Here is a 17,543-nt window from a genome sequence, read left to right on the forward strand (position 1 = left end):
GTAGTTCCAAAACAACCCAGTTAAACTCATTTCGGAACCGGTTCGGATTTCTGAATGGACCCACTGAGACGTCCAAAAAATTGTTTCAAAATCGTTCAACACGGGTCCAACGATGGACGTTCGTTGAACGGTTATTTGGACGATGTCAAAATTGGTCCAACGAATGTCCTTCATTGGACGATTTTGAAACCAACCGTTCTTAGAGGGTGGCTACGCGATTGTCATCTCTTCTCTTAGAGTTAAACTCATTCCGGATCCGGTTCGGATTTCTGAATGGACCCTCTAAGAACGGTTGGTTTCAAAATCGTCCAATCACAGAGAACAGACGTCCATCTTCAGCATTCAACTTGTGTAAAATCTCTAACGGTTTCGAAGGTAGTTTGGATATCCCCAGTGAGCAAATCTTCTGGCAGAGACCGCTCTGCTAAATTTCTGTAAGTCTTGGTTTGGCAGTGCTGTCAGATTTCTGCGCGTATCCTGTCGGGTTAGTTGAGCTAGGGTGAACTCGGTTTCGCTCGCGTTTTCTGGCAAGTTTTTATAAGAACCGAGCAAAACCCTGACATAACTCGGACATAACCTGTGCAAAGATCCTGGCAATTCCTACCTGGTAGAATTTAGCACGAATCGAGCAAAACATCTGACAAAGATGTGGCAGGAAGCGTGCAGAGATCTTGGCCGTACATTTCTGACTGGATTCTGGATAAAAGTGAGCAGCATCGGTTGGTTTAACTGCTTCTGTCAGAAACGGTTGTTGCATTTGAGCGAATTCGTTGCCAGCATTTTCGCACAAATCGCGCAAAATGCTCGCAGAAACTCTGCCAGCATCAATTTCGCCTTGCTCAATTTTTGCTAACTTTCTGCTTGCCACGCTAACCGGGTCTAAACCACCCGGTCAGCGTGGCAAGCAGAAAGTTAGCAAAAGTTGACGTTAGAGATTTTTACACAAGTTGAATGCTGAAGATGGACATCTGTTCTCTGTGATATTATTTAGTCCAGTGATCAAAATTGCTCGCGAAAATTTCAATAGCTATTTACTAATGGCATATTCGTTTTTGACAGTGCACTACACCGGTGTAGTCGGTGCTACACTCATTCAAACTTGGGTGTTATCAGTCTATCTCTTTCTTTGCACTACACCGGTGTAGCACCAAGAAAAAACGAAAAAGCCATAAGATCAGAACACTTCGATCCCGTAGTTCCAAAACAACCCAGTTAAACTCATTTCGGAACCGGTTCGGATTTCTGAATGGACCCACTGAGACGTCCAAAAAATTGTTTCAAAATCGTTCAACACGGGTCCAACGATGGACGTTCGTTGAACGGTTATTTGGACGATGTCAAAATTGGTCCAACGAATGTCCTTCATTGGACGATTTTGAAACCAACCGTTCTTAGAGGGGAGTCAGTATCGATTCCAACTCAAATGCAACAACCGATTCCTACTCAATCGGTTTCAGAACCGGTTGTTGCATTTGAGTTGGAATCCATACTGACTCCATTCAGGATTCCGAATCAAATTCCGAATGGTTTGACCGGGGTGGTTTTATCGTGTGGATTATTTTCAGTGTGTGGTTTTATCGTGTTGGATATTTTCAGTGTACATTTTTACAGTGCCTTAAAACAGTCGGAATTCCGGCTGGTTTCTGCCCGAACTCTGGTTCCAGTGGCAATTAATTTATACACGGTTAAAATAAAGTACCCATTAATGAGTACCAAAAAGACCCAATTCCATGTTTCATTCCTAGCTGTCACAAATTGGATACTTTTTGAATAAGGATCTGAGTAAAATATTGCCCATCTCATTATTACTATTCAACCATAAAAATGAGTAAAACAATACTCATAAATGGTTGAATAAAACTTTGCGCTTGTAGAGCATCAAATAGCAATAATTAATTGTAAATGTGCAATATTCCTGTTTATAAAGACAAAAAAGTTCGTGTTGTTGAATTGGTAAATTTTGGTCGTGCCAATGAAAGAAGTTTGATTTCTAAATAGAACGTTTCATTTCTTCCAGGTTTGAAGAATATTCCGTTCATTGGAACACGATAAACAATGAAACCGTTATTCTCCAACAGGCAGGATTTTAAACAACGGCTCTGGAAATTCCGTAATGGCCGATCATAAATACCCGCTGATGTTACGGATTTCCTACCCTTCTACTCCTGCCAGACACTGTTGAGGGTTGAAGAATATTTTGGCCAATTCAAATGCGAAGGCTCATGGAACGAGTTTCGTCTGTGGTCGTTTTGGTGACGTTTCCAACATTATCGGAACCTGATAAACGTAATGCAATTGATTGCAAATTTCAATTTAATATTGATGGAAAATGTATATAAAACATATTAAAAACAAGAACATAATAAATAAATTATGAAAAGTGCGCTGGTTTTTCCCATCATATACAATACAAACTAGATTTTCTTAAAATATAAAAATGTTTTCCTATTGAAAAGTACTCAAAACTGAATACTTTTTTACCCATTTTCAATTCAAATCAATATATAAAATTGGGTTGAAAAATACCCATATTTTGACGTATACAGTTAGTACCCATTATTGAGAATGTGATGTTAACCCCATAAATGAGTTTTCCCAGTTTTGTATGAAATGGGCATTACAATATTCATTAATGGGTACTTTATTTTAACCGTGCAGAGTTTAGCTCGGTTTCTGTCAAAATTTGCCAGAAAACGCGAGCGATACCCAGTTCGCCCTAGCTCAACTAACCCGACAGGATACGCGCAGTAATCTGACAGGGCTGCCAAACCAAGACTTACAGAAATTTAGCAGAGCGGTCTCTGCCAGAAAATTTGCTCACTGGGCAGGATCTTTGCACATTGTTATCACAGAGAACAGACGTCCATCTTCAGCATTCAACTTGTGTAAAATCTCTAACGGTTTCGAAGGTAGTTTGGATATCTAAACCAGGTGCGCTACTGTCATGTTTTTTTGTGGCTGAGTGCGACAGAATTGACAGCGGTTATTCCTCTACCCAGTCAAACTAGTCCGGAACCGATTCGGACTTCCAGCATGAATTCCAGCTCAAATGCGTCAACCGATAGAGTCGGAATCGGATGTTTTCTTTGAGCTAGATTCCATGCTGAATCCATCCAGGATTTCGAGCCGGTTCCGGAATCGATTTGACGGATAGTTGGGATAGGTTGGTGTGGCGGCGCTAGTGTTTTTCGTATATTAATTCAAATGTTTACACACGTTTTTTAAATATTTTTGTTCGATCATGGATGTCTGTTCTCTGTGTTGTTATGTCCGAGTTATGCCAGGGTTTTGCTCGGTTCCTGTCAAAATTTGCCAGAAAACGAGAGCGAAACCAAGTTCGCCCCAGCTCAACTAACCCGACAGGATACGCGCAGAAATCTCACAGGGCTGCCAAACCAAGACTTACAGAAATCTAGCAGAGCGGTCTCTGCCCGAAAATTTGCTCACTTGGCCGGGCTGGGGCTTTTGTTAACTTTCTGCTTGCCACGCTGACCGGGATGGAGTCAATATCGATTCCAACTCAAATGTAACTACCGATTCCGACTAAATGGATTCAGAATCGGTTGTTGCAATTAAATTGGAATCCATACTGACTCCATTCAGGATTCCGAATCAAATTCCGAATGGTTTGACCGGGGTTGACGTCGCTATATCCCGGTCAAACCATTCGGAGTTTGATTCGGAATCCTGAATGGAGTCAGCATGGATTCCAAATCAAATGCAACAACTGATTCTGAGTCGGAATCGGTTGTTGCATTTGATTTGGAATCCATAATGACTCCATTCAGAAATCCGAACCGGTTCCGGAATGAGTTTAACTGCCCTCTAAGAACGGTTGGTTTCAAAATCGTCCAATGAAGGACGTTCTTTGGACCAACGTTGGACGACGTCCAAATAACCGTTCAACAAACGTCCATCGTTGGACCCGTGTTAAACGATTTTGAAACAATTTTTTGGACGTCTCAGTGGGTGGGATTGTCATTCAAACCGCCCAGTATAGTTCAGTCGGAAATGTACTGGAATTCTGGCTGGTTCCTGTTCGTATACGGACTCTAGTGACACAACCGATTCTTACTAGAATCGGTTGGATCACTGGAGCCGGAATACGAACTGGAACCAGCCAGAATTCCGGTTAATTCCCGGCTGAGCTTAAGTGGGCGAAATTGTGACTGAGGCCAGTCGGAAAATGAACCAGAATTCCGGTTGGCTTCTGCCAGAATTCCGATTGCAATTATAACCGATTATGACTCGACTCAAAAGGCTGGCTTAACTGGGTATGAGTTGTCAAGTTCATTTCCGCTTTTGACTGTTCGATTTCTTTCTGCTGTCGATCTTGACAAAGCAAGACGCATTTTGGAGCTGTGGTAAGTTCTGCTTATAAAAAATGAGATACTTAAATGAAAATTTCCTTGTACTGATATTAATTACGGTTACAATGGACAGTTTGTAGTTGCGTGAGAATTAATTCTTGAATTATTTGCGAGTAGTAAATTCTTCTTCACGTTTTTACTTTGACTTACATTTTGCTATGAATTTTAGGTTAGCTTCCACCAGCCAACATGGTGAATCATCGTATACCGTCGGTCTTTTCCAAGACCTATGTTACACCGCGTCGTCCATTTGAAAAACCGCGTCTCGATGCGGAACTGAAAATTATTGGCCAGTATGGCCTTCGCAATAAACGCGAGGTCTGGCGTGTCAAGTACACATTGGCTAAGATCCGTAAAGCTGCCCGTGAGTTGCTCACTCTCGAGGAAAAGGATGAGAAGCGCCTCTTCCAAGGTGTGTTCAAAAAACAGATTGTGTAAAGTAACGATTTTGTGATGAAAATTATAGTTACCACAAATTCTGACACCTCTTGGCAGAACTGTTCTTGTTGATAGTAACTAACACTTACACTGAACTAGACTATGAAGAACCACGTTTCGTGCTTAGCTGGTATATTATTTCATAAAGTCTTTGTATTACAGGTAACGCGCTGCTGCGCCGTCTTGTTCGCATCGGTGTGTTGGATGAATCCCGCATGAAGCTCGATTATGTTCTCGGTCTAAAAATCGAAGATTTCTTGGAGCGTCGCTTGCAGACTCAGGTGTTCAAGTTGGGATTGGCCAAATCTTATCATCACGCTCGCGTCTTGATTCGCCAGAGACACATCCGGTAATTATTAGTTTAAGGTGCTTCTTATACAGCCGTACTTTTCATGAGCAAGAAAATACTTATAGAAAGCATATCTATGTTGGATCTCTAGTGAGATTTTGCGATGGAGTGCTGTCGCAAATGATCGTGAGTACCACTTAATTGTCGGTAAACCCGACATTTAACGTCTCACATACGAATGTCCGTCATTGACATTGAACACAATTCAATTGCCGAGACGTACTACCGGTTCTTGAATAGATGATTATCTGCACAGGACAAGAGGTCTCCATGAGCAATTGCGATTCGACTGCCGGAAGGTAAAATTACATCGTGTAATGCATATTAATCTCTTCGTAACCCTATGGCCACACTTGTTTCAATATAAAAATTGTTGAATCTGAGTGCCAAACGAGCAATGGTAACTGCTTATTCAATTGATAGGGGACAGAAATCTTGGCGCATTAGGAACCTTTCTACTTCTACATAAGATGAAGAGAAACGGGCCGAAAAATGTGATACATTTCAAGCAAGAGAAGTGAACAATTCAAGCATAGTTTTTGAACACTGCATCTAACAAAAGTAAACAAAATGAGATTATCGCTCCCCCACGTTTTAAGCCTCTAAATGTACATACTGATAAACTCGTTTCATTAGTCGGTAATGCTGTAGCTATTTTTTCATAACGCTTTATCTTGATTGCGAATGTTTGTTCTATTCAAAGAAAAGTCGTCTGGTGAACATTTTTGCTGAATAATTAATGTAAAAATCGGTATGGTTTTTAAATAACATCTCAATTAAAACTTCGAGTGTCATGGCTTTTTTTTCTATGTTGGGGTTAAATGTACGCTTTATTCAAAAACTATGCTTGAATTTTTCTTGTCAAATTCGATCTACTTTGGAAAAAAACAGTGAACCCCACGGCCACGCTTGATCCGAAGCTTTTCCTTGTCGATATCAAGTGCCAAAAGAGCAACGGTAACTGCTCACGTTTTTATACGATGGGGAAAAGCAAATCCGCATTAGGAACCTTTCTACTTCTAAATATTAAATGAAGAGAAACGGGCCGAAAAATGCGATACATTTCCATAATTTCTCCAAAATAGATCGAAATTATCACCCTTATCATGCATTAGAGCGGACTGCTTTTTACAAATTTGATAAACGGTAGTCCGTCGTCGAAATGCTGCGTAAAGGTTATCCAAAAAATCGTAGTTAACCCCACGGCCACGCCTGAATTGGTTGCTTCTAACCAAAAACAGGTGCCAGAAGAGCAATGGTAACTGCTCATGAATTAATCGTTGGGGAAGATTAATATTCGTATTAGGAACCTTTCTGCTTCCAAATTAAAGATGAAGAGAAACGGGCCGAAAAATATGATACATTTTTTGCGGTTCGTAATAAAATATGATAACCAAATAAGTGTTCCGTTGGTAATTTTCTTTTCTTTTTCTTATTCTGTAGCGTTCGTAAGCAGGTCGTCAACATTCCTTCATTTATTGTACGCCTGGATTCGCAGAAGCACATAGACTTCTCGCTCAAATCACCGTTCGGCGGTGGTCGTCCTGGACGTGTTAAGAGGAAGAACATGAAGAAGGGACAGGGTGGAAGCGGCGGTGCTGACGAAGAAGAGGAAGATTAGACTCCCATAGCGAACATGTCAAAGTTTTGTATCTAGGCAGCAGAGGCAGCCACTAGGTCAAATACATGATCGAACTTCATTAAGAAACAAAAATCTACAGCCTTCTTTTTTGTGGCTCATGTCCGTAAATCACTGTCCTTGAATCTCGTACATGCGGACGAAAAGTGTCAGGCAACTATAAAATTCTTTTTATTCGATTTTAGCTACTGCAAAAAATAGCTTATTGCCAGGTTCATTTTAACCCTTGAATGCATACTGCAACTTACAGCAGGGACTTAGAACAAAGTTGCAATAGTCCATCGCATACCAGCATCTATGGTCTAGTCGCCATTTCGTTTATTAGGTAACCTTGGGTAAGTTAATCCTAAAGGAAACAAGGGGCAAGAGCGGCCCAAGCCGAAAATTAAAAAAAGGAATTGCTGATTTTATTAAAGTGTATGCACAGAGAACACGTTCATCTTTAGCAGGGCCCATATTATTGGCTCGAATCAAAACTCGTCGAAATGTCAATTGACGATAGGTTCATCCGGAGTGTTCATTTGTGTTTACCTTTTGCTAGCGTTGCCAATTTTATTTTGTGTCCAGCACCCAATGTGGCTACGCCACATCGCTTTTGCGCGTGCTGTCCGACTTCGCTACCGCTCAGTCGGACTTAAACTAGGAATAGCCCCTATGTTTGAGTAAGCCGGGCAAACGAGTGGATCACAGGTTCGCTTGCTTCCGACGGCGGGTCGGTGGCCACCTCGCCCGGGCCTCTGTTATGCGGCTAAGCCGCATCGAAATGGTACCCCTTAAACATTCTAACTTGAATCGGTTGTGTCACCGGAGCCGGAATACGAATTAGATCCAGCCAGCATTCCGGCTGAGTTAAACTGGGAAGTTTAGTAAAATTTAATCTGGAAATAAAATTTTTTTGGCAACGCTCCAGCACCCCGTTGATTTCACCACCTGGGCGCCAGGTTGACGATATGAAATGAACTTTGTTTACTTTCGACAAGTTTTGATTCGAGCCAAAGAGAATAGGAAAAGAGACGAATAGTGTGAAGCCAAAAATACCTTATTGAGCAGACCAATCGTGCAATGTAAATAAACATTACTCATGCCTGAGTTGGAGGAGATAAGTATTGTAAATCTATCCAAAAAAAATTTGAATTTTCGTCAGAATTTAGTGCAATCGTGATTGTAAGGTGCATTCTAGAGTCTATGTATGAGTAAAAACAAGTTTTAGAATTATTTCATCTCTTTGTTTCGAAATGCACATCGTTTGATAAACAAATCCAACGATCGACAAAAGGTTTATTTTCAAAATATAATAGGAGTCATTTAAAGTGCTGCCTTTGGAAACGGTTGCCAAATTCTAGTGTTGAAATCATCGTAAAGGGAGTGTTGCCGTTTTGACTGATTTTCACTCTGCGTCTCTTTCACTATTCTCTTTGATTCGAGCCAACAACATCCAGCCTCTTTAGCATGCAACTTGCGTAAAATCTAACATTTTCGAAGGGGCTGGATGTTGTTGGCTCGAATCAAAACTTGTCGAAAGTAAACAAAGTTCATTTCATATCGTCAACCTGGCGCCCAGGTGGTGAAATCAACGGAGTGCTGGAGCGTTGCCAGAAAAATTTTATTTCCAGATCAAATTGTACTAAACTTCCCAGTTTAACTCAGCCGAAATGCTGGCTGGTTCTAATTCGTATTCCGGCTCGGGTGACACAACCGATTCAAGTTAGAATGTTTAAGGGGTACCATTTCGATGCGGCTTAGCCGCATAACCGAGGCCTAGAGGGCGAGGTGGCCACCGACCCGCCGTCGGAAGCAAGCGAACCTGTGATTCACTCGTTTGCCCGGCTTACTCAAACATAGGGGCTATCCCTAGTTTAAGTCCGACTGAGCGGTAGCGAAGTCGGACAGCACGCACAAAAGCGATGTGGCGTAGCCACATTGGGTGCTGGACACAAAATAAAATTGGCAACGCTAGTAAAATGTAAACACAAATGAACACTCCGGATGAACCTATCGTCAATTGACATTTCGACGAGTTTTGATTCGAGCCAATAATATGGGCCCTTTCGAAGGTAGTTGGGATATCCAAACCAGGTGCGCTACTATAGTCATGTTTTTTGTGGCTGAGTTAGACAGAATTGACAGCAGTTATTCCACTACCCAGTCACCGCCGTGAATTCCCGCCTACAGTAAGTTGACCCACCAAGCGAAGACACCAACCACAAAGCGGAGAAAAATACCCACGACAATGCGCCACCTAGCGGTGAACACTGCAACCACCGCGGAAATGCCACCTACACCTAAGGATGGTATGCACTAAAATTTTAATATAGTTGTATTTAATAATTATTGAATAATCTGAACAAAATTTAATTTAAAACGAATGACATCATCCGAATACTCTAATAATGTATAGGAGATGCAAAGTCCCAGACAGCAGACTGAACAGAGTAATTGTTTTTTTATAAATATATTTTGCAGTACATTTCACATGTCAGTGATGAAAGGGAAAGCCTCTTAGATTAGCAAAGTATTTCGGATAATTATTGGCACTCTGATGTTATGATGCTCTCTGTGCCATCTACTTGGGAGTTACAATCGTTCTGGCTTTTAAGTTATTGTAGAAAGGTATGTGTCGTAATCTAGTTCTACGATGCCAGGAAAATGTTAAGAGATTTCTACTATGAATGAAGGAAAGAAGAATACACTAAATTTGAACGTTAATAGCTTTAAAAAGACCGTCCCTAAGGAGATAAGGATTTATCATTGCATGGGTATCTGGAATAATGTAATATCTATTCCAGTGACCATTGGCTACTACGTGGTTTCGGAAGAAGTAAGTCGAGCTAGAAGCCCATAGGATTGATTGAGTAGGACATCATACAGCCAAGTGCCAACAAGCGGTCTGAGCCAAGTTATAAGCTCATAGGTTTGATTGAGTAGGACATCATACAGCCTTGTGATATTTTCATAAATTTTTAAATTAGAAAAAAAATGTTTTAGGGTCGGAGATGAGACCCTCTGGAATCAGATCATACCTGTTCCGGGGACCTTTAGCTACAACGTGGCAAAATATTAAGTGCCAACAAGCGGTCTGAGCCAAGTTATAAGCTCATAGGTTTGATTGAGTAGGACATCATACAGCCTTGTGATATTTTCATAAATTTTTAAATTAGAAAAAAAATGTTTTAGGGTCGGAGATGAGACCCTCTGGAATCAGATCATACCTGTTCCGGGGACCTTTAGCTACAACGTGGCAAAATATTAAGTGCCAACAAGCGGTCTGAGCCAAGTTATAAGCTCATAGGTTTGATTCAGTAGGACATCATACAGCCTTGTGATATTTTCATAAATTTTTAAATTTAAAAAAAATTGTTCTAGGGTCGGAGATGAGACCCTCTGGAATCAGGTCATACCTGTTCCGGGGACCATTAGCTATAACGTGGCCAAATATCAAGTGCCAACAAGCGGTCTGAGCCAAGTTATAAGCTCATAGGTTTGATTGAGTAGGATATCATACAGCCTTGTGATATTTTCATAAATTTTTAAATTTGTAAAAAATTGTTCTAGGGTCGGAGATGAGACCCTCTGGAATCAGGTCATACCTGTTCCGGGGACCTTTAGCTACAACGTGGCCAAATATCAAGTGCCAACAAGCGGTCTGAGCCAAGTTATAAGCTCATAGGTTTGATTGAGTAGGATATCATACAGCCTTGTGATATTTTCATAAATTTTTAAATTTGAAAAAAATTGTTCTAGGGTCGGAGATAAGACCCTCTGGAATCAGGTCATACCTGTTCCGGGGACCTTTAGCTACGACGTGGCCAAATATCAAGTGCCAACAAGCGGTCTGAGCCAAGTTATAAGCTCATAGGTTTGATTGAGTAGGATATCATACAGCCTTGTGATATTTTCATTAATTTTTAAATTTGAAAAAAATTGTTCTAGGGTCGGAGATGAGACCCTCTGGAATCAGGTCATACCTGTTCCGGGGACCTTTAGCTACAACGTGGCCAAATATCAAGTGCCAACAAGCGGTCTGAGCCAAGTTATAAGCTCATAGGTTTGATTGAGTAGGATATCATACAGCCTTGTGATATTTTCATAAATTTTTAAATTTGAAAAAAATTGTTCTAGGGTCGGAGATGAGACCCTCTGGAATCAGGTCATACCTGTTCCGGGGACCTTTAGCTACAACGTGACCAAATATCAAGTGCCAACAAGCGGTCTGAGCCAAGTTATAAGCTCATAGGTTTGATTGAGTAGGATATCATACAGCCTAGTGATATTTTCATAAATTTTTAAATTTGAAGAAAATTGTTCTAGGGTCGGAGATGAGACCCTCTGGAATCAGGTCATACCTGTTCCGGGGACCTTTAGCTACAACGTGGCCAAATATCAAGTGCCAACAAGCGGTCTGAGCCAAGTTATAAGCTCATAGGTTTGATTGAGTAGGACATCATACAGCCTTGTGATATTTTCATAAATTTTTAAATTTGAAAAAAATTGTTCTAGGGTCGGAGATGAGACCCTCTGGAATCAGGTCATACCTGTTCCGGGGACCTTTAGCTACAACGTGGCCAAATATCAAGAGCCGATAAGCGGTTTGAGCCAAGTTATAAACTCATAGGTTTGATTGAGTAGGACATCATACAGCCTTGTGATATTTTCATAAATTTTTAAATTTGAAAAAATTGTTCTAGGGTCGGAGATGAGACCCTCTGGAATCAGGTCATATCTGTTCCGGGGACCTTTAGCTACAACGTGGCCAAATATCAAGTGCCAACAAGCGGTCTGAGCCAAGTTATAAGCTCATAGGTTTGATTGAGTAGGATATCATACAGCCTTGTGATATTTTCATAAATTTTTAAATTTGAAAAAAATTGTTCTAGGGTCGGAGATGAGACCCTCTGGAATCAGGTCACACCTGTTTCGGGGACCTTTAGCTATAACGTGGCCAAATATCAAGTGCCAACAAGCGGTCTGAGCCAAGTTATAAGCTCATACGTTTGATTGAGTAGTATATCATACAGCCTTGTGATATTTTCATAAATTTTTAAATTTGAAAAAATTGTTCTAGGGTCGGAGATGAGACCCTCTGGAATCAGGTCATACCTGTTCCGGGGACCTTTAGCTACAACGTGGCCAAATATCAAGTGCCAACAAGCGGTCTGAGCCAAGTTATAAGCTCATAGGTTTGATTGAGTAGGACATCATACAGCCTTGTGATATTTTCATAAATTTTTAAATTTGAAAAAAATTGTTCTAGGGTCGGAGATGAGACCCTCTGGAATCAGGTCATACCTGTTCCGGGGACCTTTAGCTACAACGTGGCCAAATATCAAGAGCCAATAAGCGGTTTGAACCAAGTTATAAACTCATAGGTTTGATTGAGTAGGACATCATACAGCCTTGTGATGTTTTCATAAATTTTTAAATTTGAAAAAAATTGTTCTAGGGTCGGAGATGAGACCCTCTGGAATCAGGTCATATCTGTTCCGGGGACCTTTAGCTACAACGTGGCCAAATATCAAGTGCCAACAAGCGGTCTGAGCCAAGTTATAAGCTCATAGGTTTGATTGAGTAGGATATCATACAGCCTTGTGATATTTTCATAAATTTTTAAATTTGAAAAAAATTGTTCTAGGGTCGGAGATGAGACCCTCTGGAATCAGGTCACACCTGTTTCGGGGACCTTTAGCTATAACGTGGCCAAATATCAAGTGCCAACAAGCGGTCTGAGCCAAGTTATAAGCTCATACGTTTGATTGAGTAGGATATCATACAGCCTTGTGATATTTTCATAAATTTTTAAATTTGAAAAAATTGTTCTAGGGTCGGAGATGAGACCCTCTGGAATCAGGTCATACCTGTTCCGGGGACCTTTAGCTACAACGTGGCCAAATATCAAGTGCCAACAAGCGGTCTGAGCCAAGTTATAAGCTCATAGGTTTGATTGAGTAGGATATCATACAGCCTTGTGATATTTTGATAAATTTTTAAATTTGAAAAAAATTGTTCTAGGGTCGGAGATGAGACCCTCTGGAATCAGGTCATACCTATTTTGGGGACCTTTAGCTACACCGTGGCCAAATATCATGTTCCAAGAAGCGGTCCGAGCCAAGTTATAAGCTCATGGGTTTGATTGAGTAGGAAATCATACAGCCTTGTGATATTTTCATAAGTTTTTAAATTTGAAAAAAATTGTGCTAGGGTCGGAGATGAGACCCTCTGGAATCAGGTCATACCTGTTCCGGGGACCTTCAACTACAACGTGGCCAAATATCAATTTCCAAGAAGCGGTCCGACCCAAGTTATAAGCTCATACGTTTGATTGAGTAGGTAATAAGGTAAACTCTCCCTGAGAAATCTGCCTCACGAATGGCAATTTCCCCTTTTGAAGTAGAATACTTCTAACGTTTCAATAAGGGGTCCCGTTTCAAAAATTTCAGTTGAGAAATTTTCCCAGGTTTGAAATGCGAATATCTTCCGTTCTACTGATCGAAATCGCAATATTTTTGCACTATTTGATCGGAAATTCGTGCACGTATTTCGTATTAAATTTCGGAGTTAGTGCGACTACTATAAATAAACCAAAAGAAGGATTTTTAGAAAATCCTTCGAAAACAGCGATGAAAATGCGCAATTTGCAAGCACATCTCACGCAGAGCCTTCAAAAAAGAGTATGTAAGCGTTTCATTACATAATGGAATGTTATATATACAGGTCACGCGAGCTTGTTTTGTATCAGGGGGTGCTCGCTCGTCATGCAACATGCTCGTCCGGACGGTACAATGACCGGTATCATGTTTGCGTTCCCGTACCAAGCGTCATCGCAAGGTCCTTCGTGATAAAATCCAGGGAATCACCAAATCCGCCATTCGGCGTCTGGCTCGTCGTGGTGGTGTAAAATGCATCTCCGATTTAATCCACGAATGCTGATGGTGTGCAGGACATTGTCATCCGAGATGCCGTGACCTACACTGAACACGCCAAGCACAAAACCTCAATGAATGTCGTCTATACTCTGAAGCGGCAGGGACGCACTTTGTATGGATTTGGAAGCTGAAAAGGTAGAACTCACTTGTATCATTATAAAAAAGGCCCTTTCCAGGGCCACCAAAATCATTTCAAAGAATAAGTTTTCATTTTCTGTTTCATGGACTGTTTCTCCCTGGAGAGCAATTTGGGTTAAACCCTAAATTATGATTTATTTCAGTACGCAAATTGCAAATATGGACAGAAACAAACTGGAGTGAAGTGAAAAACATTTTTACTAGGCGCATTCAAAAAAGGTTTCAATTCGCAAACATTTTACCAAGGTGCCGTATTACATTACTATCTTTACCCTGAGTGTTCGATAATCTCCGTATTGCAAACACAATTTCAATTTTGTTCTTGGGAAGCAGTACGGCTTGGATATTTGGCAACATACCGCCCTGAGCAATTGTCACTCCGGAGAGCAGTTTGTTCAACTTTTCGATGTTACGAATCGCCAGCTGCTGAAGACGTGGGCAAATTCGTCTTTTTGTTGTAACGGGCAGCATTTCCGTCCAATTTTAACACTTTAACAGCAAGGTATTCCATTACAGCTACTAAGTAAACGGCACTCCGACGCGATCAACACAATTTGCTTGTGTATCGACCAACGAAGGGGAGGAGCTACGAAGAACACATATTAAGGACAACACAAAAAAGGACGAGCTTACATTATGCTGTAGTCAGGTATAAAAACTTAGCATGCTGCTGCTCAATATCAGTTTGTTTGTATCGTCGAACCATATACGTCGATCCAAATGTTTCCGAACATTGTTAAAGGATACAAGAAGAAGCGGTCGTCCGTTTTTTGCTGTCAGAAAAGTTCACCAAGCACGCCGTCTCACATGGCACAATACACTAGCTCCAACTAAATTCCGAATACTGCCCATACAAAAGGCCCTTTTCAGGGCCATCATTTATCAATAAAGAATCGAATTGAAGTTTTGTTATTACAAGCATCAGAAAGTGGCTTGCCAAGAGCGTTGGATAGTAAGTGAGCCCCTTGTGAACAATATCGTCTGTATGTCGTAGAATGGCACGAAATAAAAAGGTATCATTTGTGTGATTTGTTGACAGTTTCGTGTAATGATTCAATTTACAATAACATTCATTAAATGCTCTTTTTAGGATTACCATATAGATAAATATGTTCGAATATTTTAGATATCGATGTAAGTGTATTAATATTTCGGTATTTCCATTAGAAATAACGAATTAACTGCTTTTAATACAACCTATCAGAAGATAGTCAAAATTGTAGCATTGTAGTCTAAAGTGTATTCTACTTCACTCCGGTTATGTCTCTGACATTACACACCCATCTTTTTTTCGCGAACGTTTTAATTTTACCGATCTTCGAAAGTCTACTTTCATTGTAAAGATATTAAATTTTTACCAATATTCACGTTAGGTGTTTCTGAATCGGTTGGTGTGTGAATGATTAAAATCCATCTAGTAATAGCGGAGTTATAAGCGTGCAAACCTGACATAGTTTCGTTACATAGGAGATAGTTTAGATTTTAGGATGACACCTAGCCCCAGATAGTGGAGTAAGACATTTTCAATGCCAAAACTTTATTATTTTATCATGTTCAATAAAATTTATAATTCTTTGGAAAACTGGTAGCCAACCGAACATTACATAATGCAGATTACTTTTAGTTTGACTAGAACTAGAAGGAAAATGAACCCTAAGAGCATGTTCAGGAGTGTTTCAGTTTTAGATTCATTATTTTGACAGTTCTATAATATGAAACAGAAAATTTTAAAACTGGAATTTGTTGCCCCCAGCAGTAGTTTTAGCGGGTGTTCTATTCAGTTTAAAATTTATGTCTCGGCATGCCTTCAGCGTTACTGCATTCAAATTTATTTTTCCCCAGTTCATCGGGTCTAAGTTTATTTATTTATTAACAGATTAAGGCCGAAGTGACCTGTGCCGTATACAAAAGATTCCTCCATTCCACTCGGTCCATGGCCGCGCGTCGCCAGCCACGCAGTCTGCGAAGGGTCCGCAAATCGTCTTCCACCTGGTCGATCCATCGTGCTCGCTGCGCGCCACGTCTTCTTGTACCGGTCGGATTGCAATTGAGAACCGTTTTCACAGGGCTATTGTCCGACATTCTGGCTACGTGCCCGGCCCACCGTAGTCGTCCGATTTTCGCGGTATGACAGATGGGCGGCTCCCCCAACAGCTGATGCAACTCATGGTTCATTCGCCGTCTCCATGTGCCGTCTTCCATCTGCACTCCACCGTAGATGGTACGCAGCACTTTCCGTTCGAAAACACCAAGTGCGCGTTGGTCCTCCACGAGCATGGTCGAGGTCTCGTGCCCGCAGAGAACTACCGGTCTAATCAGCGTCTTGTAGATGGTCAACTTTGTACGACGGCGAATTCTGTTCGACCGAAGTGTCTTGCGGAGGCCAAAGTAAGCACGATTTCCTGCCACGATGCGTCTACGAATCTTTCTGCTGGTATCATTGTCGGCAGTCACCAGTGAGCCCAAGTACACGAACTCTTCAACCACCTCGATTTCGTCGCCACCGATGCAAACTCGAAGCGGGCGTTTCTCATTCTCTTCTCGTGAACCTCTTCCTATCATGTACTTTGTCTTCGACGTGTTGATGGCAAGTCCGACGCGCTTGGCTTCTCTTTTCAGTCTGATGTAGGGTTCCTCCATCTTCTCAAAGTTTCGTGCAATAATATCAACGTCATCGGCGAAGCCAAGTAGCTGAACGGACTTTGTTGAAATCGTACCACTCGTGTCCATCCCTGCTCTTCTTATTACACCTTCCAGCGCGATGTTGAATAACAGACACGAGAGACCATCACCTTGCCGTAACCCTCTGCGTGATACGAAGGGACTCGAGAGCGTCCCTGAGACACGTACTACGCACATCACCCGATCCATCGTCGCCTTCACTAATCGCGTCAGTTTGTCCGGGAATCCGTACTCGTGCATAATCTGCCATAGCTGATCTCGATCGATAGTGTCGTATGCGGCTTTAAAGTCGATGAACAAATGATGTGTGGGCACATTGTACTCACGGCATTTCTGCAGTACTTGACGAAGAGCGAACACCTGGTCCGTGGTAGATCGTTCCCTCATGAAACCCGCCTGGTACTGCCCCACGAACTCTCTTGCAATTGGTGATAGTCGACGGCATAGTATTTGGGAGAGTGCCTTGTAGGCGGCGTTCAGCAGGGTGATTGTTCGGTAATTACAGCAATCCAGCTTGTCGCCCTTTTTGTAGATAGGACACACGACACCTTCCATCCACTCCTCCGGTAAAATCTTCTCCTCCCAAATCTTGGTAATCACCCAGTGCAGCGCTTTAGCCAGTGGCTCGCCACCGTGTTTTAGTAGCTCGCTTGGTATTTGGTCAACCCCAGCGGCTTTATTATTTTTGAGCCGGCTGATTTCCTCCTGAATTTCTTGGAGATCCGGAGCCGGTAGTGTAATGTCTTCCGCGCGTGCTCCCAGGTGCGTTACCGTGCCATCCTCGTCGTCTGCTGCATCGCCGTTCAGGTGTTCTTCGTAGTGCTGCCGCCACCTCTGGATCACCTCACACTGGTCCGTTAGAAGATTCCCGTTTGTATCTCTGCACATGTCGGCCTGTGGTACGTGGCCCCTGCGCGAGCGGTTCAACTTCTCGTAGAATTTCCGTGTGTCTTTAGCGCGGTACAGCTGCTCCATCGCTTCGCGATCTCGGTCTTCCTGCTGACGCT

The 17,543-nt window shown here is 41.7% G+C and overlaps 1 protein-coding gene across 3 annotated transcripts; it reads left to right on the forward strand.

The window, feature by feature from the left end:
- Positions 1 to 4,264: 4,264 nt before the first annotated feature.
- LOC131690755 (small ribosomal subunit protein uS4) lies at positions 4,265 to 6,871 on the forward strand. Of its 3 annotated transcripts, none has more exons than XR_009305627.1 (5): positions 4,265 to 4,364; positions 4,540 to 4,782; positions 4,971 to 5,174; positions 5,249 to 5,456; positions 6,601 to 6,739. XR_009305627.1 is itself a non-coding variant. In XM_058976734.1 (4 exons), exons 2-4 carry the CDS (start codon positions 4,560 to 4,562, stop codon positions 6,776 to 6,778), a joined length of 588 nt encoding a protein of 195 aa, XP_058832717.1. In that variant the 5' UTR covers positions 4,265 to 4,364; positions 4,540 to 4,559; the 3' UTR covers positions 6,779 to 6,871. The 3 variants fall into 3 exon arrangements, 1 of the variants encoding a protein (XP_058832717.1); XR_009305626.1 differs by having other exon boundaries at positions 4,971 to 5,157; XM_058976734.1 differs by lacking the exon at positions 5,249 to 5,456 and having other exon boundaries at positions 4,971 to 5,157; positions 6,601 to 6,871.
- The last annotated feature ends 10,672 nt before the right edge of the window (positions 6,872 to 17,543 follow it).

Source organism: Topomyia yanbarensis, chromosome 3 (genome assembly GCF_030247195.1).
Source record: "Topomyia yanbarensis strain Yona2022 chromosome 3, ASM3024719v1, whole genome shotgun sequence".
Lineage (NCBI taxonomy): Eukaryota > Metazoa > Arthropoda > Insecta > Diptera > Culicidae > Topomyia > Topomyia yanbarensis.